The sequence below is a fragment of the Pongo pygmaeus genome, chromosome 18 (assembly GCF_028885625.2).
Source record: "Pongo pygmaeus isolate AG05252 chromosome 18, NHGRI_mPonPyg2-v2.0_pri, whole genome shotgun sequence".
NCBI classification, from domain to species: Eukaryota; Metazoa; Chordata; class Mammalia; order Primates; family Hominidae; genus Pongo; species Pongo pygmaeus.
The window spans coordinates 34,665,954-34,693,067 of record NC_072391.2 but is presented as its reverse complement, the minus strand read 5'-3'; the positions used below and the strand labels follow the sequence as shown (position 1 = coordinate 34,693,067).

The 27,114-nt window shown below is 35.4% G+C and overlaps 1 protein-coding gene across 1 annotated transcript; it reads left to right on the top strand.

Annotated features, from left to right (window-relative positions):
- The first annotated feature begins 528 nt into the window (after positions 1-528).
- LOC129015225 (zinc finger protein 85-like) lies at positions 529-21,938 on the top strand. Its single transcript, XM_054452842.1, is given in 6 exon segments — positions 529-643; positions 1,464-1,559; positions 16,443-17,039; positions 17,124-17,647; positions 17,650-18,459; positions 18,461-21,938. Coding segments are annotated over 6 exon segments (2,400 nt in total). The 5' UTR covers positions 529-531; the 3' UTR covers positions 18,722-21,938.
- The last annotated feature ends 5,176 nt before the right edge of the window (positions 21,939-27,114 follow it).

Here is a 27,114-nt window from a genome sequence, read left to right as displayed (position 1 = left end):
CTTTCATTTACTGGATGTTTGACAAAATATTCTTATTAGGCCAAAAACAGTTACATTACTGGTGAACTTGTTAGAAATTCAGAAACTCAGACGTCATTCCAAATCTTCTGAAAAAAATAATCTGCAAGACAAGATCTCCAGTTCATTATATGCATTGAAATTTGAGAGGTGCCTTCTAACTCAACATGTCTTTTCCATCTGAAAAATGCACACAGCTCGTTTTGTGTGATGTAAATACAGCACTCAAAAATGTATGTTTGTGTTTATGCCCTCAATTTTCTATGTTATAATCCAGAAAACTATTATATATACACTGATGTTGTGGATTATGCCACTCTCTTTACACAGAGTTAGAGAATATATTAGAAAATATTTCTGTGTTGAGAATTATTTTATGAATTTCATTCACTCTTGTAAGTTAGAAGCACTTCTCTTTACCCTCTCATTTCATCTTGAGTCAAATTAAAAATTCTGCCCATGGCCGCTTGGTAAATATGTATGTGTGTGTGTTTTCAGGGACTATTGACATTTATGGATGTGGTCATAGAATTTTCTCTGAAAGAGTGGCAATGCCTGGACACTGCACAACAGAATTTATATAGAAGTGTGATGTTAGAGAACTACAGAAACCTGGTCTTTCTCGGTGAGAATAACTTCAATACACATTTCATAATATATTCTAAAGGTTTTATTTTATTTTTTTTTTTGTAGAATTTTTTTGGTAGTTTTTGCTTTGTATAAATGAGTTACAGATTCCTGTTTTGAAATAAATTTTGGGGATTTAGGGCATTTGTCTATGTAGAGAGGAGTATCTTCAAGACGTTTCATCTTGATCTGAATTTTCCACATTCCTGAGCTGATCTGTGTTTTTCACTCTAGATTATTGGTAATGCCAGAAGGTTGGTGGCATAAAATATTGTTTGCTACACCTTAAAATCCACCAGTTTTTTTTTTTTTTTTTTTTGAGACGGAATCTTGCGCTGTCCCCATGCTGGAGTGCAGTGGTGCGAGCTTGACTCACTCCAGTCTCCACCTCCTGGGTTCAAGCAATTCTCCTGCTTTAGCCTCCCAAGTAGCTGGGATTACAGGCGCACACCACAGCACCCAGCTACTTTTTTTATATTTTTAGTAGAGATGAGATTTCACCATTTTGCCCAGGCTGGTCTCTTAACTCCTGACCTCAGGTGATCTGCGTCAGCCTCCCATAGGTCTGGGATTACAGGTGTGAGCCACTGCACCCAGCCTTCCACTACCAGTTTTTGATTCAGTAGTACTGGGTAGTGGAATTAAGAACACACAAATTTAAAATATTTTCTAAAGATTTAGAAATTTCTGTTATAAATTACTATTTTGGGATTAATTTACTAGAATATTCTATTACATCATCTTTACTGAGCAAATTACTAGCTTGAGAATTGAAGAATATGAGCAACATTCATGTTATTTATTTTTAATAAAAACAGGTATTGCTTTTTCAAAGCCAGACCTGATCACCTATCTGGAGCAAGGAAAAGAGCCTTGGAATATGAAGAGACATGAGACTGTAGCCAAACCCCTAGGTATGTGAGAATGGATGCAACAGAAGAGAGGTCCAAAGGTCAAAGAGAAAGTCAGTCCTTAAAATGTGATTCGGGAAGCTGTGTTCCAAAGGAAAGAGTTTCTGGGATGCCTCAGGATTTTTTTATTTTACTGTCACACAGGGACACCTTCTGTCTTATGTTTTCAAATTTTCTAAAGATTCGACTTTCTCTTTGGTGATCTTTCTTCAAGTTTACAATGAGAGCCAAAGTCCTCTTCATGAAGTATAAGAGACTGCAAAATGTGACTGCTTTTCCATTGTTTTGGGGGACACACAAATATCTGCATAATTTTGAGAAACCTCTATGTGAAACTATTTATATTCTCTTTTAGCATCATGTCTGAAACAGGTGAGTAGTGGTTTATGTTCCATTTTTTTGTTCATTTTTCTACACAGTCCATCCTGTTTTTATTACTATACTCTTGAAATACAGTTTGAAATTATGAAGTATGATGTCCTTCTGCTGTGTTCTTTTTCCTTAAGATTGCTTTGTTTATTCAAAGTTTATTGTAGTTTCATGTAAATTTTAGAATTGTATTTTTCATTACTGTGAGAAAAATACCAGTGAAATTTTGATAAGTTTATTGAATTTATAGATTACTTTGGATAATACAGCACTTTACAAATATTTACCCTTGGCCGGGTGCGGTGGTTCACGCTTGTAATCCCAGCACATTGGGAGGCTGAGGTGGGTAGATCACAAGGTCAGGAGATCGAGACCATTCTGGCTAATACGGTAAAACCCCGTCTCTACTAAAAATATGAAAAGGGAGCTTGCAGTGAGTGGAGGTCATGCCACTGCACTCCAGCCTGGGCAACAGAGTGAGACTCCTCCATCTCAAAAAAAAAAAAAATTTATTCTTTGAATCCATAGAAATAAAAAATTTCAAATTTGTTTGTGGCTTTAATTTCTTTCATTGATATATCTTTCATTGTGAAGATTTTTTACATCTGGTTGAATTTGTTATCAGAAATTTATTATTTTAATGCTCTTCCAAATAGATTGTTTTTCTATTATATCAAAGAGTTTAAGTGTGTGGAACCATAAATTATACTTGTAATTTAATTTTATTTTTCTAATCTACTGAGTATATTTATCAGTTTAGATAAGTTTTAATGTACTGTTTATAGTTTTTTATACATAACATCATATGATCTAGAAACAGCAACTTTTTACTTATTTGTCTTCAATCTCAATGGCTTTTGAAAACTTTTTGACTACTTATTCTGCCACATACTTTCAGTGCTATCTTAACATAGAAGCATTGACAATGGGCACAATACAGTTTTGCATTGGTGTCTGTGAATTTGAAGGAGCAAACACTTCTCCAAGTTTTTATAAACTGGTTTCAGAAGGTAAAGATCGTTTTTGTTTTTGTTGTTGGGCCCCCAGGGTGATGGGATGCTCTCTGGATTTGTAGTGGAGAAGGATTATAGTTTGGTTTGTCACAAGACTTACGAGTCTACACTAGGGTCCACCTTTAGTTGGCTTGTTACAAGGAGCTTGGGTAGTTATAATTTCCATTTTACTTTTAGACAGACTGAATATCCTTCACGACTTTGATCTTTAGAACAGACACTAAGTGGGGTTTCTGCAGTTGGGTCTGCATATGGTGGGCCTTATATCAGGATGTGGATGAGTATGGCTTTCACAGAATAGGAAAGAGGATTTTCCTAGGTCACTGTGTGAGTTTCTATGTAGGCTTAACTGGCCATGAACTGTGGTCCAGGAAGCTGAAACTGAGTCATTGAACTGCTTCAGTGATCATAGTAAAGACAAGGTCTGCAGGCCTGCCTGCATGGCTATTAATTTGTATATTCCCCCAGGCCTCTGGAAGGGCAGGACCTCTCCCAGACGGTGGCTGGGAGGAGTTTGGGATGGTTACAGAGTAAGTTCACAATTCTCAGTGAGACCAAGTTGGATGGACCATTTCCTGGTCATTAGCCAGGAACAGAGGTCCTGTAGATTGCCACCTTAATGAGGGCCTGCCTTCTGAAAAGAACCCTCCTCAATCTTGGGCTTTAGCAGAGTTTCACAAGTTCCTTCCTGGATCTCAAAGCTCTATTAAAGGCACTTATTTTTGAGATGGGGTCTTGCCACATAACCCAGCCTGGTCTTCAAATACTTTCCTGCAACAATTCTCCAACCTCAGTGTACCATGTAGCTGTCATTACAGATGTGAGCCATGATGTCTGGCTCTATTATATAGACATTTTTGTCATGGATGGCTGACAAATTTTCTTGCTGTGGAGGAATAAGTAAATAGAGTACCTTTTATTTTTCCATCTTACTGATGTCACTATCTCTATACATTTCTACTTTCTGTTTCCTATGTCAAATGTGTCTGCAACGTTAGATTTAGACATTTAGGACAATATGTTAGAATTTACATGTTATGCCTGAAGTAAATGAGATAATTAGTGTTACGGAATCTTTGAGGTGTCAGTTTTCTTCCTGGAAACCTCTGTGGCCAGTGGCACCTTTGCGTGAGTTCTTGTCATGGATCCAGGAAGAATAAGGTATGCAGACAAGTGAAGGGGGAAGAAAACAAAGAGGATCTTTATTTAGTGTTAGAACGGCTCAGAGGAGACTCACAGTGGGTAGCTCCTTTCTGTAGGCAGGTCATCCCATCGAGTGTTCAGCTCTCAGCAGAGAGGAGGCCCTGGAGGGGGTGGCTTCTCTGTGCAGACAGATCATTCTGAGGTCTCTGCAGGTCTCTGAAGCTGCCAGCAGAGAAGGTAGCTCCTCTCTGCGATTGGTCATCCCATCGTTTCTGTGTCCTCTGCCCTCTCTGGCTGAGCCCAGGGCTTTTCTGGACCGTAGAGAGGAGAAAGTGCATTCCAGTTTGTCCATTGGGTGGCCCTGGTCAGGCCTGGAGGAGGCACCAGAGGTCCCCACTCTGGTCTGCGGGCCCCTGAAGGTTGGGCCCTACAAGGGACTCACTCTCTTCTGCCAAGGAATCTGTCTTCCTCCCACTGCCATTTATATGGCCCCAGGGTTTGGCTTCAACCCTGCTCTGAGCTCCAAGTGCATGGGTGCTAGGAGAGAAGAGAGGCCATGCAGCAGGAGCAGACACCTCCAAGCCAGCAGAAATGGGCAGGGTCTTCCCAGGACCCCAAGGATGTAGGCAGCAGAGCCGTCCAGTCTTCTGCCTGAGAGACAGCTGCAGCTGCACCCGCACCCAGGGAGCTCCGACCCCACCAACTTGAAAAGGGCAGAGCTCTTGCTTGTCGTTGTGGAGCAGGAGGCCCAGGTCTGCAGCCATGGGTCAGGCGGCTGCAGCTGCACCCAGGAGGGTAGATCTTGCCTTTTCCTGCCTTACCCTGTTCCCCCCACCACCACCACCAGGAGCACAGGGAGGATCAGATCCACAGCCATAGTTTGGGTGGCTGCAGCCCCACCCAGGAGGGCAGGGCTCCTGTTTGCTTTGTAGAGCAGAAAGCCTGAGTCTTCAGCAGCACCCAGGGAGTTCCTGCCCTAACTCAGAAGGGGCAGCATCTCACCAGCTCCATGGAGTGTGCAACCCAGCTGTGCCTCTCTGCTGCAGCCAGCATAATGGCACAGCTACTTCCATCAATCCCCCCTCTGAAGAGGTACATCTAACTTTTGTTAGAATAGGGGCGTTAGGGATAATGACCATTCTTAACTGCTTCATGCTGACATGTGGTGGTGTTCTGGGAAAACAATAGTTCTGTCTCAGAGGCCTATCCAAGGGTTTCCAGTAAAAGAGATATATCTACTGAGGCTGTATTTGTATACCATTTGAAGTTTGACAGCCCATCACTTATACTTTTTGAGCTATAGTCAGAGATCATTGGGTGGTTCACTTCCACAATTGTCAAAAGGTACAAATAACTCAAAAGCTTCCTTGATTTTGAAAAACAAAACATAAGGATCAGCAATGCTTCAAGCAAAAAGTCAAAAAGGATTAGTCTTCTATTCAGTTCACCCAGTCAACTCCTGTTCGCAATCTCCAAAGTTATTAGAAACCTGCACTCAAGGGTTATAATCCATTCTTTGAGGAGGATCAAAACAACAATTATCTATGAATGTTAGAATGTCCTAGGATAGTCACAGTGAAAGACATGATTGACATAAGAAATTTAGTCACCTTTGTGATTTATAATAACCTAACACATAACTTTAATTATGATTGATAACACAAACTCAGACATCAGAACTCTAGGAATCCCATACAACTTTTGGAACACACATTAACATTTTTCACTAAAATATAACGTGAAAATCAAACACCACCTGATCAATCCTATGTAAGTAAACATGTTAAATAATCCTGTTTACCTCTCCCTTGGATGTCCCAGGGGCCCTCTGTAGCATCAAAACGCTAGGGATTAGAAAAGACAATTTTGAAGCTGTAAGGGCTCAAAACACTTAATAGAAGTTCAGGTTACCATAAGTCATCTGTTTAAATGACTCAAAGTGTTGTGTATGTTTTTTTGTTTTGTTTTGTTTTGTAAAGCAAAAACCTTTATTCGTCAAGAGGGAAGATCTAGTTTTTCAAACAGTCTGTTTCTTGTCCTTCCCTTCTTTTTTAGAGAGTTTATTCAAAAGTCAAAGAAAAATCTTTTTCAAGAGAGAGAGCCAAATTTCATGCTTGCATTAGGCTATTATTGTCAACCTCAACTCTTTAAATTAAACCTTATAGATAATTTTATCCAGTCTTAACCAGTTTGATCATGAGGTGTGATTCTTAAAAACCTTTTATAACCCTTTACAAATTTGTGTTAAAGGGTAGGTCAGTGCCTCAAGACACCCTTCTTGTGCTTTTATTCCAATGTTCATTTTATGGGAAAGCCAAATAATACCCTTTTGAATTTAGTCAATATGTTCACATACAGATTTTCTTCACAATTTTTACAAACTTTCTATAACTTGTTTGAACCTTTAGTTGTATCTTATTTAAAACAATCCTTTAGCCCTCTAAACTAGGCAAAAATTTGCATTTTCACACCTTATATCATTTTACTAAAGACATATTTCACTTCCTTATGCACCTTGCATGTAAATCTGTTTTCAGTATTCTCAATTACATGTTAAAATGGCAACTGTTAGCAATGATTAATTTTGGTGAAATATTTGGTAAGTTATTTTAGTTAGGTACTTAGGTGCAGATCAGGTCTGTTTCCGGCATAGCTAGGGGCATGGCATATGTCTCCAGCCCTTAAAAACCTGTGAAGCAGGAAAGTCGAACAACTTTAAAAAGCCAAGGAAGCAGTTCATGACCTTTAAGCATTTAACCAACCTAGTTTCTGACTTACGTAATTTAGAACATACATCTACATTTTGAAGACATTACTATTTTTACCAATAATTTTAAAGCTAGCTTATTAAGTTATACTTAAGTCACATGTATTTGAAAATTGCTTACACTTACTACTTGAGCGCTCTTACTTACAAGCTAATTTGGTAGATACAACATGTAACAATAAGTGTACAAACAAACACATCTAGACATGTATACACACAAATGAAGATCTAATAGTTTAGAACCCTAGCCATGACATAGCAATACAAGCTCACTGGTTTTATTTTGTTTGCCCCAGTAGATAATCCAATAAAGGCTGTGAACCAAAATTTTGGGTAAAGCAGTTTCCATGGCAGTTTAATTTTTAAAGGCCCAACCTTTGTAGGCTCCAAAGAACACTGGGGCCAAACAGCACCAAAGGAGCGCATCACATGTTAAACAGGCCCCCTGCTTAGAATCACAGCACAACAGCCTGTATATATGCAATGCCATTCCACTTTCCCATTTAATGGTAAACTCCAGGTTCCATACAATGTTGGGGGCCAAACGGTATGGCAAATGTGAGAGAAAATTCTAGGGAGGGTTTAGTACTAGACCTCAGAATTTCTGCCAGGGGGTCCCGTTCAGAGAGGTTGAGGTCCAGAGGAACCCCTGGGGTGTCCCCTTTGGGATCCAATCTTACAGTGTCAGATGTCTCTGACCTTAGGTAGGTACTGGTGTCGCTTTATGTTTTCCTTCCAGAGGCAATGGCCTACTATGAGCTTTATAAAGCCACACTTCCCTATGCTAACCATTCCACTAGAGTGATAGCCATAAACTAAAAGGAATCATAGCTTTAATACTTTCAAAGTATTTGATCTAAGTGCTTGAGCCGAAAAGATTGAGACCAGCCTGGCGAACATGTAAAGACCCCCTCTCTACAAAAAAATTTTAAAAAGAGCCATGCATGATAGTGTGCCCCTGTGGTCCCAGCAACTTGGGAGATTGATGGGGCTGGATTACCTGAGCCTGGGAGTTTAGGCTACAGTGAACCATAATTGTGCCACTACACTTCATCTTGGATGCCAGAGTAATACCCTGTGTGTGTGTGTGTGTGTTTTTTTTCTTTGAGCCACAGTTTCACTCTTGTTGCCCAGGCTGGAGTGCAATGGCATGATCTCAGCTCACCACAACCTCTGCCTCCTGGAATCAAGCGATTCTCCTGCCTTAGCCTCTCAAGTAGCTGGGATTAGAGATGTGTGCCACCACGCCTGACTAATTTTGTATTTTCAGTAAAGGCCGGGTTTCACCATATTGGCCAAGCTGGTCTTGAACTCCTGACCTCAGGTGATCCACCCGCCTTGACGTCCCAAAGCGCTGGGATTACAGGCGTGAGCCACCATGCCTGGCCTTACACTATCTTAAGAAAAAAAAAAAAAACTACACTTCAGGCATGTTAAGTATATTCACATTGTTATGCAAAAAAGAAATTTTACATTTGTAAAACTAAAACTCAATACCCACTAAGTAACAACTGCCCACTTTACCCTCTCTTCAGCCCTTGAGAAACATCCTTCCACTTTCTGTTTTTATGAATGTGACTGCTTAACATATCTCATGTAAGTGGTATCATATACTATTCATTGTTTTGTTACTGGCTTATTTTAGGTAATATAATATTCTCAAGGTTTATCTTAAAATGTGACAGGATTTTTTTAAGGCTAAATAATATTCCACTGTATGTGTATGTTACTTTTTTTTTATGTGTTTGTAAGTGAAAGAAATTTGAGTTGCTTCAGACTTGGCTTTTGTGAATACTGGTACAATAATCATAGATGGTCAAATATTTATTTTCCAGGTCCTGAGTTGCATACTTTGGATATAGTTTCATAATTGAGATTGCTGTATTTGATGATACATCCATATTTAATTATTTGAGGAACATAACATTTTACAATGATGGCTGTATTTTTGTTTTCCACCAGCAATCAACATGGGTTTCATTTACATTGCATCATCAATGGATTTGCTTCTTTTAAAAGATTTGTAATGGCCGTTCTAATTGGTGTGAGGTGATTTTGGTTTTCATTATAATTTTTATGCATTTCTCTACAAATTAGTAATTTTGTATGTCCTTTCAAATGCTTCTTTCTAAAGTTTAGTTCAGTTATGTGTCCATTTCTAAATCTAATTATTCAGCTCTATTTTTAAATGTTAAGAGTTGTTTATATATTCTGAATATTAATTCCTATCACATGTGATTTGTTAATATTTTCACGCATTTCCTAAAAGGCATCGTCACTCTATTGAATGTTTTCTTTGATGTGCAGAAATATTGAAGTGTAGTGTAGTTAAATGTTTCTGTTCTTTTCTTTGTTGCTCAAGCATTTAACGTCATATCTAAGAAAATGGTGCCAAGAGCAATGTCATGTCTTTCTCTTATTTTGTTTCTAAGAGATTTATTACTTTATTATGTCTACATATTTTATTTAAACTATTGTATTTATATGGCTCAAGAAAATGATCCAACTTTATTTTATCAGTGTAGATTTCCAGTTTTCAACATTATATTTTGACTGTAAAATCAAATTATTAATCATATTTGATAAAATATTATCATTTATTTTTATTGTGTGGTCATGGCAACATGGTGGAAGATTATTTGATCATATACAGAAAGGTTTATTTCTGTGCTCTCTATTCTGTTCTTTCATCTGTTTATCTGTCTTTGTGTCAGTACCACATTGTTTTTGTTATTGTAGCTTTTAATATGTTTTGAAATCAGGAAGTGTAATGCCTCTTTGTTCTTTTTCATGGGTGTTTGACTATAGTTCATAATCAAATTTTAAAATTTCAACCAATATTCTTGTAAAAAGCTGCTATTGGGATATTTATAGGGATTATACTGAATTTGTGTATCACTGTAGGTTGCATTAACATCTTTAAAAAATTTAAGTTTTTGACTCGAGCAAGAATATGTTGAAGAATGTGTTTTAATTTCATGTTTTTTCATTTGCCAGTTTTACTTTTGCTGTTAATTCCTAGTTTCATTCAGTTTTAGTCAGAAAACACACGTGTATTATTTTGGTCTTTGATATGGTTTAGCTCTCTGTCCCCACCCAAATCTCATCTTGAATTATACTCCCATGATTTCCACATGTAGTGGGTAGTACCTGGTGGGAGATAATTTTAATCATGGGGGCAGTTTCTCTTGTACTGTTCTTGTGGTAGTGATTAAGTCTCACATGATCTGATGGTTTTATCAGGAGTTTCTGCTTTTGCATCCTCCTCATTTTCTCTTGCCACCACCATGTAAGAAGTACCTTTTGTCTCCTGCCATGATTCTGAGGCCTTTCCAGCCATGTGGAACTGTAAGTCCAATTAAACCTTTTTCTTCTTCTCTGTTCCTGGTAGGTCTTTATCAGCAGTGTAAAAACACACTAATACAGTCTTCTTAAGTTTATTTGTTATTGTTGTTTTGAGACACATCTTACTCTGTTGCCCACATCAGAGTGCAGTGGCATGATTTTGGCTCACTGCAGCCTCAACCTCCTGGGCTCAAGTGATCCTTCCCACCTCAGTCTCCCAAGTAGCTGGGACTACAGACATGCGCTACCATGCCTGGCTAATTTTTTGATTACGTGTAGTGACAGGGTCTCACTAGTTTACCCAGGCTGGTCTCAAACTTCTGGCCCCAAGTTATCCTTTCACGTTGGTCTCCCAAAGTGTTGGATTATAGGCATGAGCCACTGCACTTAACCAGTATTCTTAAATTTAGTGAGACTCATTGTGTGTCCTAACAGAATATACCAAGTGCAAATAAGAATATTGTGTATTGTCTTGCTTTTGACTGGAAAGTTTTGTACATGTCTGTTAAGCCTAGTTGGTCTATGATATGGTATGGGTGTCCATGTTCTCTAGACTTCATGCTGCGTTATAATCCTCAACGTTGGATGTGGAACCTGGTGGGAGGAATTTGGGTCATGGTCATGGGGTAAATTCCTCATGAATGGCTTGACACCATCCTTTTGGTAATCAGTAAGTTTACACTTCATTGATTCAAGTGAGAGTTGTTTCCTTAAAAGAACATGGCTACTTCACTCACACTTGCTCTGTCTCTTATCATGTGATATGTCCAGTTATTCATGGCCTGCCAGCATGATTGTAAGCTTCCTGAGAATCTCACCAGAAGCCGATGCTGGCACACACTTCTTGTACAGTCTGCTTACTTGGCAGCCAAATAAACCTTTTTTCTTTATAAATGATCCACTTTCAGGTATTCCTCTATATGCAAAGTCATTAATGCAGTCTATAATGTTGTCTAAGTTTTCTGTTTTCTTACTGAATTTTCATCTGAATGTTCTACTTATTATTGAAAATGCGATCTTGATGTCTACAATTATTATGTTCCTATGTAGTTGTTTCTTCACTTAATATTTGCTTAATATATTTTAAAGCCCTGATATTATATATAGATAGATAAATATAATAGTTATAGATTCCTGGTAACTTGACCCATTTTGCCATTATATAAGTCTTTGTCTCATGCTAGTACTTGACTTAAAGCATATAATGTCTAAGATAATTATGACCACCTAAACAAATTGTACTATTAGCATGAAATACAAATTTTTTGTTTGACTCTATGCTAAAATAAGTCTCTTGTAGGCGCCATATTATATGCATTTTTTAAAACACTCAGGCATTTTATTCCTATTTCTTTTTATAATTTCATTTATTTATTTATTTATTTGTTCATTTATTTTTGAGATAGGGTATCACTCTGTCAGCCAGACTGGTTTGCAGTGGTGTGATCGTGGCTCACTGCAGCCTCAATCTCTGAAACTTTTATGATCCTCTCATTTCAGTCTCTCAAGTAGCTGGGTTATAAGTATATGCCATCATACACAGCCAGCTTTTTTGTTTTGTTTTGTTTTGGTATTTTTTGTAGAGACAGGATTTTTTCTTGTTGCTCAGGCTAGTCTTAGACTCCTGGGATCAAATGTGCAGTCCATGTCATACTCCCAAAGTCCTGAGATTACATTTCTTTTTATTAAGTAGTTTACTTAATTTATATTTTAAATAATTGCTTAAAAAAATGGAGTCACTGTTCCCAGTTTTATTATCACTGATTTATGTATTTTTTGTAGATATGTTTTCTCATTTCCTGTTTTGCTGCCTTAATTTTTATTTTAATTTTGCAGTGGTTTTGATTTTTTAATTTTGTTTTGCATATTTTTTATGAATGTAATCTTAAAATATGGAGATTACATGACATCTTAAAGTTAAAATAATGTATTTTAATCTCATAACAACTTCAATTGAATACAAAAACTATACTTCTGTATTTTCCAGTGTGTTACTGATATTAAAATTATTTTATATTGTGTACCTAGTAACAGATTTATATCTTGTTTGTCATATTCTATACAACCTTAGGAGTTTTATGCACCATCATTATGATAGTAAAGAATTCTATATGTCTTTATATTTACACTTAGTAGAGAGCTTTAAATTTGTATGTGTTTTTATAATATTGTTCAGTATCATTTTATTTTTCAGCAAATTGACTCATTTTAGCATTTCTTTTTTTATATGCGTTTCACTGTGTTGCTAAGGCTGATCTTGAACTCCTGGTCTCAAGTGATCTCACTGCCGTTGTCACCTAAAGCTGTAGGATTACAGGCATGAGCCACTGTGCCTGTCCACAATGTAGCGTATTTTGTAGGACTATGGTACCCTTACCTTTTATTTTGGAAAGTATTTACTTGTATCTTCTTTTTGAAGTAAAATAATTTAGAATCAAGAATTAGTGCTAATAATTTTTTTTATTACATCAAAATTTGGGTTGTTTGACATTTTTATCTCCAAGTAACCTCCGTATTACTTTTTCCCTATAGTCTTCTAAGATTCATTTTGTGAATGTATTGATCCACTTGATGGTGTCCAATCAGTTTTACATTGCATTTATAATTTTGTTTGACAGTGATATTTTTGTGTTATATATTTTAGAGTATGCCACCTCACACCAGTTAATTGTGGTCTGATTAGTTTATAATTGTGTATGACAGTGTTTAACTCTTTATAATTTAAGACAGTATGGAGCAGAATCAAATATGTATCAGCCATATGTCTGTTGCCAATATTATTATCTCTGTTTTTTTTTACCTGGATAAATACTATCCCTCTATTTTCTTATGACTAGTATATTTGTTGTGTAGGTTTATTGTGGATGACTATTTAACCCTAAGTGAGTAGTCATAAAACTTCTTTTAATTTCAACACCTATCTGTGAATCTGTATTTTTTTTGTGTGGGAGAAAATCTATATATTTTTTTTCTTTTTTGAGACGGACTCTTGCTCCGTCACCAGGCTGGAGTGCAGTGGTGCAATCTCGGCTCGCTGTAACCTCTGCCTCCTGGGTTCAAGTGATTCCACTGCCTCAGCCTCCAGAGTAGCTGGAACTATAGGCATGCACCACCACGCCCAGCTAATTCTTTGTATTTTAGTAGAGATGGTGTTTCACCATGTTGGCCAGGATGGTCTTGATCTCCTGACCTCGTGATCCACCCACCTTGGCCTCCCAATGTGCTGGAATTATAGGTGTGAGCCTCTGCTCCTGACCAGGAGAAAATCTTAGATTTGAAGATAATTTTAAAACTATCACATATCTGAATCTGTTCTAGGTATTGTTCATTTTTACTTTTCAGAAACACAAAACAAAATTTATAATACAATATTATTAAATATTCATTTTGATCATGTTAATTGCATGGTATTATTATGCTACATATTTCTGGAATGTTTTTATCTTGCAAAGCCAAATCTCGATACACATTACACAACATGAATTTTTCTCATTTCTTGGCACTTTTGAAACACCACTCTGTTTTCTGTTTCTGAGACAGTGTGGCTACTTTGTGTATTTTATACAATCTCTGTCTTTTTGTGGCTGGCTCATTTCTTTTTGCATAATATCATTAAAATTTATCTTTATAGATAGAATATTTTCTGGTGTTTGAAAACTGAATGATATTCCACTATTTTCAAGTTATATCTAATGAATGATTTTGGTGACAGAAATTTGCATTACTTCGGGAATGCCATGTGTAATTCCAAAAGCATTGCATTAAATTTGTCAATTACATTGAGCAATATGGACATCTTCATAATGTTAATATTTCAGCCTTTCAACAACAGCATGTTGAAGAGTTTGTTGTTTAATTTCTATGTATTTCTGAATTTTTCAGTTTTTATGGTTTTATACTCATTCTATTTTGATGATAGTAATTTTTTAAAATCAGTTTTAAAAATTTTGTTAAGACTTCTTTTTTGGCCTAAGAAATGGTCTATCAAGGAGAATGTTGTATGAGGTATTGAGATGAGTGTATCCTGATGCTCTTGAGGAGTGTTCTCTATACCTCTGTTAGGAATAATTGTTTTATACTGCCTTCAAGTCCTCTGTTTCTTTACTAATATCATGTCTTGTTTCATTTTTATTATAGAATGTAGGGTATTGAAGTATCCTACTAATATATGCTCTGTGATTCTTTAGTTTTGTCAGTAGTTGCTTTATATACTTCGAACCTTAATGTGAGATACACACACACACAAATGTACATAAAAATTTGTCACAGGTTCCCAGTGAATGAATCTATTATTACTTAATATATTTCTTCATATCTTTGGAGTTTGGACTTCAAGTAAATTTTATAAAATATGATAGTTTTTGACTTAAGATATAGCTTGTATATTATTTTGACCTGTTCTACCATTTTGTTAATATTTGCATGGAACATCTACTTCTATTTTGCCACTCTCAGGTTTGTTTGTTTTTTTTTTTTTTCTGCCATTAAATCTGAAATGACTTGTAGAAAGGCAAGTTGGGTCTTTGTTTTTAAAATATGTTGTATAAATCTCTTTATTGAAAGTATGTCTCTTAATTGGAAAGTTATATATATGTGTGTGTGTGTGTGTGTGTGTGTACATATCTAATTAAATAGAAAGACTAATGCTATTTTATTAATTCTTTTATTTGATTCCTGTGTCTTTGTTCCTCATTTCCTCTCTTTCTGGTCTTTCTTTGTGTCTTTAATTTCTGTATTAATATGCTTTTACTTTCTTATTTTCTTTTGTGTATCTATACAGATATTTTCTTTGTGGTATCTTGGGGATTACATACAACCTCTAAAAGATACAACAATATGCTTTAATCTTGTAAAAAATTAACTTCAGTTGCAAACAAATATTCCTCCTCATTACATTTGCTCTCACTTGTTATTTATGTTGCTAATTATATCTGTTTATGTTGTACATTCATTAACAGATGTTTATAAAAATTTCTATCCTTTTATCTTTAAAATTTTAAACAATTTTTTGATATTTTAATGCTTTTGTTATTCCATTTTTATAGTTGTCTGTTTTCCTATTTCACTCACTATTATTCAATTTATTTAAAAATTTTTAAATTAATTTATGCATCTTCATTTTTTATGGTTGCTTTCTGAACATTTTATAATTTTTATATGGGGCTATGTTGCTGTAATATTTTGTATGCATTATAATCTTTGATTGAGATTTGGACATTTTAAAAGAGCTGTCACAGTCTTTATAATGTAGCTTATTTTCTGGGGGAAACCAATTGTTTTAGCTAGAGATTCTGGGAATCTCTCAAACATGTTCTTAGAATGCATCTTGTCTGAAATTTTGTGTTCATTTTTTAGTTACATAAATTTATTAGTGTTTCTTCTTAGCAGACTCAAACTGTCATTCTAAAGAATACCACTGTAGTTGTCTGTTCTCATGCTGCTAATAAAGACATACCCAAGACTGGGTAATTTATAAAGAAAAAAGCTTCAATGGACTCACTGTTCCATGTACGTGGCGAGGCCTCACACTCGTGGTAGAAAATAAAGGAAAATCAAAGTGACATCTTACATGGTGGCAGACAGAGAGAGGGCATGTGCAGAGGAACTCTCCTTTATAAAAACTGTCAGATTTTGTGAGACTTGTTAACTATCACAAGAACAGCACATGAAATACCTGGCCCCATAATTCAATTACCTCCCACCAGGTTTCTCCCACAACTCATGAGAATTATGGGAGCTGCGATTCAAAATGTAGTATAAGTGGGGACACAGAACCAAACCATATTAGCCACCACGTCCTTTAGTAATTAATGCCATGGGAGACAGAAACCGGTGTGTGAAAAGCCACAAATACAAATGTATGTGTCACTATTTTTCTGTTTTTTGTTTGTTTGTTTTTTTGGGAAAAAAAAACAGGAGTTGACAATTTACTTCTAAAGGCACTATATTATGTTTGGGGAGCAGGAAGAGCTTTGTTGGGTAAATGTTACAGGCTTTTCCTTCTATGTGACTCTCTGCATTGTGCTCACCTGTGGTACTGCACACAAGTAACTCATTTATAAACTTCACAAATGTATTTTGCTTAATGTGTTTTTGTTGAATTTATGTGTCTATGAAGGAATTAGAGTCTGTGGTACTTTTCTATGCCATCTTGCTTATGTAGTTTGTATAATTTTATACTTTAGATATCTAGAGTATACAAATCTTAGTGTAGCAATTGGAGTAATTTGTTATTTTTATTTTTTTCAGTTATGTGTTCTTATTTTGCCCAAGACCTTTGGCCAGAGCAGAACATAAAAAATTCATTTCAAAAAGTGATACTGAGAAGATATGGAAAATGTGGAGATGAGAATTTACCACTAAGAAAAGAGTATAAAAGTGTGGATGATTGTAAAATGCACAAAAGAGTTTATGAGAAACTTAACAAATGTTTGACAGCTACCCAGAGCAAAACATTTGTATGTTATAAGTATGTAAAAGTCTTTTATAAAATTTCAAATTCAAATAGATGTAAGATAAGACGTACTAAAAAGAAACCTTTTAAATGTAACAAATGTGACAAATCATTTTGCATGTTTTTACATCTAATTCAACATAAAAGAATTCATACTAGAGTAAATTCCTACAAATGTGAAGAATGTGGCACAGCCTTTAACCGATCTTCATACCTTACTACACATAAGATAATTCATACTGGAGAGAAACCATACAAATGTGAAGAATGTGGCAAAGCCTTTAACTGGTCCTCACAGCTTACTACACATAAGAGCATTCATACTGGAGAGAAACCCTACAAAAGTGAAGAATGTGGCAAAGCTTTTAACCAGTCCTCCCACCTTACTACCCATAGGAAAATTCATACTGAGGGGAAACACTTCAAATGTGAAGAATGTGGGAAAGGCTTTTGTTTTTTCTCAACCCTTACACAACATAAGAGTATTCATAGTGGACAGAAACCCTACAAATGTGAAGACTGTGGCAAAGCTTTTAACCAGTCATCAAACCTTACTATACATAAAATAAATCATACGGGAGAGAAACCCTAGAAATGTGAAGCATGTGGCAAAGCTTTTAACCAGTCATCAAACTGTACTAAACATAAGAGAATTCATACTGGAGAGAAACCCTTCAAATGTGAAGAATGTGGCAAAGCTTTTAACCAGTTTTCAAACCTTACTACACGTGAGAGAATTCATAGTGGAGAGAAACACTTCAAATGTGAAGAATGTGGCAAAACTTTTAACCAGTTTTCAAACCTTACCACACAGAAGAGAATTCATAATGGAGTGAAGCCCTTCAAATGTGAAGAATGTTGCAAAGCTTTTAACCAGTTTTATAAACTTACTGTACACAAGAGAATTCATAATGGAGAGAAACCCTACAAATGTGAAAAATGTGGAAAAGCTTTTAATCACTCCTCAATACTTAGGAACCATAAGATAATCCATAGTGGAAAAAAAAACCCTACAAATGTGAAGAATGTGGCAAAGCTTTTAACCACCCATCAATCCTTACTAAACATAAGATAATTCATAGTGGAGAGAAACCCCACAAATGTGAAGAATGTGGCAGAACTTTTAACCACCTGTCAACACTGATGAAATATCAGATAATTAATAGTAGAGACAAACCCTACAAATGTGAAGAATGTGGTAAAGCTTTTAATCACTCCTCAATCCTTAGTAACCATAAGAGAATTCATACTGGAAAGAAACGCTTCAAATGTGAAGAATGTGGCAAAGCTTTCAACCAGCTGTCAATCCTTACTAAACATAAGAGAATTCATACTGCAGAGAAACCCTACAAATGTGAAGAATCTGGGAAAGCTTTTAAGCAGTCATCAACCCTTACCAAACATAAGAGAATTCATAGTGCAGAGAAACCCTTCAAATATGAAGAATGTGGCAAAGGCTTTTGTGACTCCTCATCCCTTACTACACGTAACAGAATTCATAGTGGAGAAAAACCCTGCAAATGTGAAGAATGTGGCAAAGGCTTTTGCAACTCCTCATCCCTTACTACACATAAGGGAGTTCATAGTGGGAAAAAACCCTACAAATGTGAAGAATGTGGCAAAGCTTTTAACCACCTATCAACCCTTACTAAACATAAGATAATTCATAGTGGGGAAAAACCCTACAAATGTGAAGAATGTGGCAAAGTTTTTAACCACCTATCAACCCTTACTAGACATAAGAGAATTCATACTGGAGAGAAATCCTACAAATGTGAAGAATGTGGGAAAGCTTTTAACCACCCATCAATGCTTAACTAAACATAAGATAATTCACAGTAGAGAGAAACTCTATAAATGTGAAGAATGTGGCAAAGCTTTTTATCACTCCTCAGACCTTAATAACGATAAGAGAATTCATACTGCAGAGAAACCCTTCAAATGTGAAGAATGTGGCAAAGCTTTTAACCAGCTGTCAACCCTTAATAAACATAAGAGAATTCATACTGGAGAGAAATCCTACAAATGTGAAGAATGTGGGAAAGCTTTTAACCACCCATCAATGCTTAACTAAACATAAGATAATTCACAGTAGAGAGAAACTCTATAAATGTGAAGAATGTGGCAAAGCTTTTTATCACTCCTCAGACCTTAATAACGATAAGAGAATTCATACTGCAGAGAAACCCTTCAAATGTGAAGAATGTGGCAAAGCTTTTAACCAGCTGTCAACCCTTAATAAACATAAGAGAATTCATACTGGAGAGAAACCCTACAAATGTGAAGAATGTGGGAAAGCTTTTAAGCAGGCATCAACCCTTACCAAACATAAGAGAATTCATAGTGCAGAGAAACCCTTCAAATGTGAAGAATGTGACAAAGGCTTTTGTGACTCCTCATCCCTTACTACGCATAAGATAATTCATAATGGAGAAAAAACCCTACAAATGTGAAGAATGTGGCAAAGGGTTTTGCAACTCCTCATCCCTTACTACACATAAGAGAATTCATAGTGGGGAAAAACCCTACAAATGTGAAGAATGTGGCAAAGCTTTTAACCGCCTATCAACACTTACGAAACATAAGATAATTCATAGTAGAGAGATCCTACAAATGTGAAGAATGTGGCAAAGCTTTTAATCACTCCTCAAACCTTAATAACCATAAGAGAATTCGTACTGGAGAGAAACGCTTCAAATATGAAGGATGTGGCAAAGTTTTCATCCAGCTATCAACCTTTACTAAAAATAAGAGAATTCATACTGGAGAGAAACTCTACAAATGTGAAGAATGTGGGAAAGCTTTTAAGCAGTCCATCAACCCTTACCAAACATAAGAGAATTCATAGTGCAGACAAACCCTTCAAATGTGAAGAATGTGGCAAAGGCTTTTGTGACTCCTCATCATTTACTACACATAAGAGAATTCATAGTGGATAAAAACACTTCAAATGTGAAGAATGTGGCAAAGCTTTTTTAACCAGCCATCAAACCTTAGTATACATAAGAGAATTCATTTTGGAGAGAAGGCTTACAAATGTGAAGAATGTGGAAAATCTTTTAACTATTTCTCAAACCTTACTAGACATAAGAGGATTCATATTGGATAGCAACCCTACACATGGGAAGAATGTGGCAAAGCCTTTAACTGGTCCTCAATCCTTACTACACATAAGGCAATTCATACTGCAGAGAAACCCTACAAATGTGAAAAGTGGGGAAAGGCTTTGATGTATTCTCAGCCTTTACTTAACATAAGAATTCATGCTAAAGAGAAATCCTATACAAATGTGAAGAATGTGGCAAAGGCTTTTGTGAATCCTCAGCCCTTGGTAAATATAAAAGAATTCATACTGAAGCATGTAGGAAAATTCATACTGAAGCATACTGAAGCATGAAGAATTCATACTGAAGCATGTGCCAGTCCTCAACACTTAATAACCATAAGCGATTTCACACTGCAGAGAAACCCTACGCATGTGATAAATGTGGGAAAGTTTTTAACTGGTCCTTAAGCCTTACAAAACATAAGATAATGCATAATGGATGGAAACTCTACTAATGTTAACATGGCAAAGCGTTTAGTGTATTATTAACCTTTAATAAACATAAGGTAGTTCATACTGGGGAGAATTCCAACAAATGTGAATAATGTGACAAAGATTTTAACAAGTTCTCAACACTTAGTACACACAATTCATACTGGAGAGAAACCCTACTAGCACGAAGAATGTGGCAAAGCCTTTTACGAGTCCGCAGTTCATAGCAGACGTGAAATAATTTACATCAGAGAAAAACTCTACAAACCTAAAAAGTGGGACAATGCTTTTAACAACAATTCAAACTTTTTTTTTTTTTTTTTTGGATGGAATCTCGCTCTGTCTCCCAGGCTGGAGTGCAGTAGCGTGATCTCAGCTCACTGCAAGCTCTGCCTCCCGGGTTCATGCCATTCTCCTGCCTCAACCTCATGAGTAACTGGGACTACAGGCGGCTGCCACCACGCCTGGCTAATTTTTGTATTTTTTAGTAGAGACGGGGTTTCACTGTGTTAGCCAGGATGGTCTCAATCTCCTGGCCTCATAATCTCCTGCCTTGGCCTTCCAAAGTGCTGGGATTACAGGCATGAGCCACCATGACCGGCCCACCTCAAACTTTTGAAAATATAAATTATAATGGTCCCAGGCCCCAGAAATGTGAAGAATATGTCAAAGACTTTAAATGGCTGTCACTCTTGATTGTAGGTAAGATAAATCATACTGTAGAAAACTACACGTGTGAAGAATGTGACAAAACTTTTAACTAGTGCTCACATTTTATTGCACAAGAAAGCATTTATACTTGAGAAAAAATTGTACAATTATAAAGAATGTGGAAAAGCCATTGATATCTGCTCATATCTTAATCAATATCCAAGAACTCATACTTAATAAAAGCATTGTAAGTGCAATTACTGTCTAAATATCTTTCAGAAAATATAAGCCGTTAAAGTGAAGAAGAGTATTCATTCTGAAGACAAACATTACAAATATACAGGGGGTTGTAGTACGATTACTTGTGTCATAGATATTATTGTGCAGATTTTGTGTTAGAGGAAAACCCTGAAGCAGTTTCTCAAAATTTGTTCAACATCAGGGAATTTATATTGGAGAAAAACCTAATAAATGTAATGATTTTGACTGAAGAATTGTGAAAAAATGAGAGCAAAAAAAACCAGAGAGTTCGTAGTAAAATATATTTTTACAGATGCAGTAAATATGAAAAAGGCATTTACTTCAAAATTACGTCTATGTCAACATCAGATATTTCACAGTTGAAATAACTAAAACACTGACCCTTCAGACATTACACTAAATCAGTGTTGAGTGTAGAAAATTACCCAAAACTAAAGTTGTTAGGTAAATTATTTGTATATAACTTTAAAATAAGAAAATTGGAGAGTTACAATTGCATTAAAAATATGCTATTTTCATTGAAAAAACTTAGTTTTTGGGGGAAGTTAGTAATGATATAATTCAACTCACAAATTACTTCATGCTGTATCTTTTATTTTTATGGTCATAATAAAAATCATAGGAAAATATAAATAAAATCCATACGTTTCTAACTCCTGAATAAGTATTTTTAAAAATTTGTTATATATTTTTCTTTGAACATGTGAACCCTCTGCCTGCAAACACATACAGACTTTGAGTTCTGATTCACATAAAGTTAAATATACACGTTAGTCTAATGATATACCTTAATTGTAATAGAATTGTAGAGTGTGTTTGTGTATGTATGAGTTTTACCTATTATCAGAAAAAAAGAAATACTAGAACAAAACAAATTATTTTAAGAAAGTGTCTAAGTTACTAGAAAACTAAAAACCTCAAGAATGCTGAATGCAAATCTATACTTTTTATTTAATTCATTACTGTACAGACTCATACTATTCCTATTTCTTATAATTTGTTGTTTTATAATATAAGAAGTATTCATCGTGAGCTGGTAATTAATTTTCATAAAATTTAGTAGGGCACATGAAATAATTTTTAGATGTAATTCCATAATTAGTATATTTATACTTTTTTAGTTAGAGCATTTCATTGTGTTCAATTGGAGAACCTTCTATAAGCCTACTATTCAGTTGTTATTCCTTTTACTTTTTAAAATTGACAGAAGTAAATTTATCTGTTGAGCCAATTTATTCAGGTAACTACTTGGGAGACTTCATGAGTCATGAGGATTTGGGGTTTTTTTTTTTTGTTTCTTCTGTCTGTTGTTGTTTTGTTTTGTTTTTTTGAGACAGAGTCTCACTTTGTCACCCAGACTGGAGTGCAGTGGGATGATCTCGGCTCACTGCAACCTTCACCTCTCAAGTTCAAACAAGTCCCCCTGTCTCAGCCTTCCCAGTAGCTGGGATTACACGTGCCTGCCATGACACCTGCCTAATTTTTCTATTTTTAGTGGAGACGGGGTTTCACCATGTTGGCCAGGCTTGTCTTGAACTCCTGGCCTCAGGTGATCCGACAGTCTTGGCCTCCGAAAGTGCTGGCATTACAGGTTTGAGCTACCACACCTGGCATGGATGTTTTGATATATTGAATGTAGCAAACAAAAATGACAGTGCTTCTCATGTAACAGATGCTCCATAATTTCTGCTGGAGTTAGTTTGCAAGTTCAAGTCAGAGATGGAAAATATCAATGGTGAAGAAATAACATTGATTCTTCATGTGGAGAGAACGTTTTTTCCAGGCTGCACAGCTGACACTTGAACTTGAACATAAATCCTACCTTTATTTTCTGATTATCTTCAGTTTTTTTGTCTTATATGTATTCCAACTATGTATGCATCACAGACCTTCTTTTTCTGTGTTATGGCTACAGTGTTCTCACTTTTATTTTTATGCCGTGTCATTTCACGTGGTACTTTGTAGGTTTTGATGAGAAAGTTGTTTTTTTGTTTTGTTTTTTGAGATGGAGTTTCACTCTTGTTGCCCAGGTTGTAGTGCAATGGCAATCTCGGGTCACCACAACCTCTGCCTCTTGGGTTTAAGTGATTCTTCTGCGTCAGCCTCCCAAGTAGCTGGGATTACAGGCATGTACCACCACGCTCGGCTAATTTTGTATTTTTAGTAGAGACGGGGTTTTTCCATGTTGGTCAGGCTGGTCTCAAACTCCCGACTTCAGGTTATCTGCCCCCCTCGGCCTTCCAAAGTGTTGAGATTACAGGCGTGAGCCACTGCTCACAGCCTGAAAGTTGATATTTTTAATGTACTAAAAGTTGGTTTTAACCGGAGAGTTTGCTTATCCATATAACTTTGACATCAGATAGAGATAAAGGCATACACTATCCATAGGGGAGAGAATTAAATCATTTACCACTGTTTTTGTTTGTAAAAGAAAAATTTTAAAAGATTCTTACACAAAGTGTGTCAAATATAAAATATATCTTCGAAATTAAATTTCTAACAGTTAATGGTAAGGAATTTTTAATGTTTTGTGATATAGCACAACTTATGTTTCCATGCAGAATTTTCTGTATTTAAGTGTGAATGTTAAAATTTTCAGTATAATAAAATTACCTGTGTAGATTTTAAATTTGAATAATTTTTGATGTTGATATTACAATTTGAAGGAATTTCTCACTGTTATTTTATATAATTTTTTTATTGGGTGAAGTTTAGCATACAGTTTTTATACTTCATCACCTAACTGTAGCTAACTCCTTGTTTATTTTCTCTGGAAAACTTGAAGATTATGCCAGTTTTTGAATTAAAAGATTTTCTGTTATTTTGCTTGCAAACTTGTTTACTGTGTTCACAGAGTGGCCAGTCATAGGACCACCAGCAATGCCTGCACTTTTACTCTCTTTCACTTCATTACCATCATCACCAGAAACTCCAGGTGTCCCAAACTTAAAGTAAAAGCCGTAAAGTACATTGGCTTCTCCCAGACACTGTGCTGTGTCCAGAACATGATGTTAACTATCAGAGATTCTATGGTTGACAAATGACAAAACAGCACAAAGCTCTATATTGTTAGTACTATTCAGGCAAGTTTATGACAAATATAGACTATATTTGAAATATTGTTAACTCTCTATAAAGTTTTAAAACTATTATTTTAACTTGATAGGTGAAATGGGTATTTATTCTTTAAGATATGATATTTTGAAGTATATATACGTTTTCAAATGCTTAGTCATATGTAATAAATGCATTAACTCACAGAGCTAACATTCTGGCGGTGAGACCACATGGCATTGTCTTAGTATTTTTCAAAAATACAAATACATTATTATGCACTATGGTCACCATGCTGTACAATAAATCTCTTGAACTTATTCTTCCTATGCAACTATAGTTATGTATTCTTGATAGACATTTTTCCAATCCCCCTATTCTTCTAAATACCTTGGCACCTGGTGGTCACTATTTTACTCTGTACTTCAATGAGAGTGAGTTTTTTAGAATCCATGTGTGTAAGTGGAATCATGAGATACTAGTCTTTCTGTGACTGGCTTAATTCAATTAATCTCTTCCAGGTAATCCATGTCATTGAAAATAATATAATTTTTCTAAAGATAAATAATCCATTTTGTATATATACCATATTGTATTCGTTTATGTATTAGATGTTGAACTGTTGATTCTATATTTGGGCTATTGTGAAGAGTGCTGCAAACAACATAGAAGTGCAAGTATTCATTCTTATTCTATTTTGAATATATATCTAAAAGTGCAATTACTGTATTATATGGTAGATTGATTTTAAATTTTTTTCAGAAATCTCTCTTTTTTTTTAATGGCTGTCCTCATTTACATTCAACCCAATAGTGTGCAAGCATTTTCTTTACATCTTTACCAATGCTTTTTTCTTTTTCATTTTTGTTAGAATTATTGTAACAGGAGTGATTTGATAGCTCATAGGTATTTGTTGTTGCCTTTCTCTGACAATAATTGACACTGAGCATTTTTTGATGTATCTCTTGGCCATGTCTTTTCTTGAAAAATATTTAAGCCTTTTGCTCATAGTTATTTGTTTTTTGTTGTACAGTCATTTGAGTTTCTTGCATATTTTTTATATTATCCCTTTGTCTCTCAATAATTTGCAAATACTTTCTCCCATTGTTTAGTTGTCTTGTAATGTTGATTGTATTAGTTTCTGTGCAACAGGTTTTTAATTTGAAATAATCTGACTCTTCCATTTTTTTTTTTGTTCTCTGGGATTTTGAGGTTAAATTTAAAAAGTCATTGCCCAGACCAATGTTGTGAGCCTTTTAGTCTATATTTGTATAGTGGTTTTAGAGTTTCCAGTCTTACATTTAAGTAACTAATTTATTTTGAATTTTGAGATGAGGATCTCATTTTATTGCTTTGAATGTGGATATAAAGTTTTCTCAACACCATTTATTGAAGATACTGTCTTTTCCCTAAGAAACTGTCACCTTTTTAAGTATGTTACTGGTATTTTGATAGAAGTTGCATTGTATCTGTAGATCATTTTGTGTAATACAGATGGTTAACAATATTAATGCCAATTCATGAGTGAGTAATATTTTCCATGTTTGTATTATTTAGTGTTCTTTAGAGTATAATGTAAAGTGCTTCAACTTTTTGGTTGAGTTTATTTCAAAGTATAGTTACTACAGTTATTGTGGATAAGATTGTTTTTAAATTTCATTTTGAGATAGTTGTTAGGGTATAGAAGTCCTACTAACTTTAGGATGTTGCTTTTGTGTTCTGCAAGTTTAATGAATTTTTTTAATAGTTCTGATAGTTTTTAGTAAAGTGTTCAACTTTTCTATACACAAGATGATGTCATCTTCAAACAGGATAATTTAACTTCTTTTATTCAATCTGAATTCCTTTGATTTTATTCTCTAATTTCTCTGTCTTGGACATTTTGTACCATGTTTAGTAGGACTGAAGAAAGTGGACATCCTTGTTCTAGCTCATAGAGTAAAAGCTTACAACTTTTCCTGTTTAGTATGTTCTTAGGTGTTTTTTGCTACATGTGAGATTTTTTGGCTTGAGATGATTTTTTTCTATACCTAATGTTTTCAAAGATTTATCATAAAGGGATGTTAAATTATGTCAAACTTTTATTCTGCATCTATTTAAATTTTAGAGTTGTGAAATCATAACTAATCCTACATAATAAAAAAAGTTTTAAAGACTACTATGAACATCACTATGCATGCAAATTACAAAATTTATAGAAAATAAATAATCTTCTGAATACCCACAGCTTTCCACGATTGAACCAGAAGAAACAGAAGTCTTGAACAGAGCAAAAATATATAAAATGTATAGTGAGATTGAATAAGTAATACAAAACATACCAGTCATAGAAAACCCTGGATGGCCGGGCATGGTGGCTCATGCCTGTAATCCCAACACTTTTTTGAGGCCGAGGCAGGTGGATCACCTGAGGTCGAGAGTTCAAGACCAGCCTGAAAAACATGGAGAAACCCTGTCTCTATTAAACATACAAAAATTAGCCAGGTGTGGTGGCACATGCCTGTAATCCCAACTACTTGGGAGGCTGAGGCAGGACAATTGCCTCAACCCAGGTGGTGGAGGTTGTGGTGAGCTGAGATTGCACCATTGCACTCCAGCCTGGGCAATAAGAGTGAAACTCTGCTTCAGAATAATAATAATAATAAAAAGCCCTGGATCAGATGAATTCACAGCCAAATTCTACCACATATACAAAGATGAGCTGGTACTAACTCTACTGAATGTATTCCAAGAAAATCAAGGTGAGATTCCACCCTAACTCATATGAAATCACTATTATCTTGATACTAGAATTTAGTGAAGACACAACAATAACAAAAAAACACAGGCCAATATTCCTGTGAACATTAATACAAATTCTCCATGAAATACCAGCAAGATGAGTTCATGAGCAAATAAAAAAGTGTTTTGCCACAATTGTGAGTTTTATTCTGTGTATTCAAGAATGTTTCATTATATGCAAA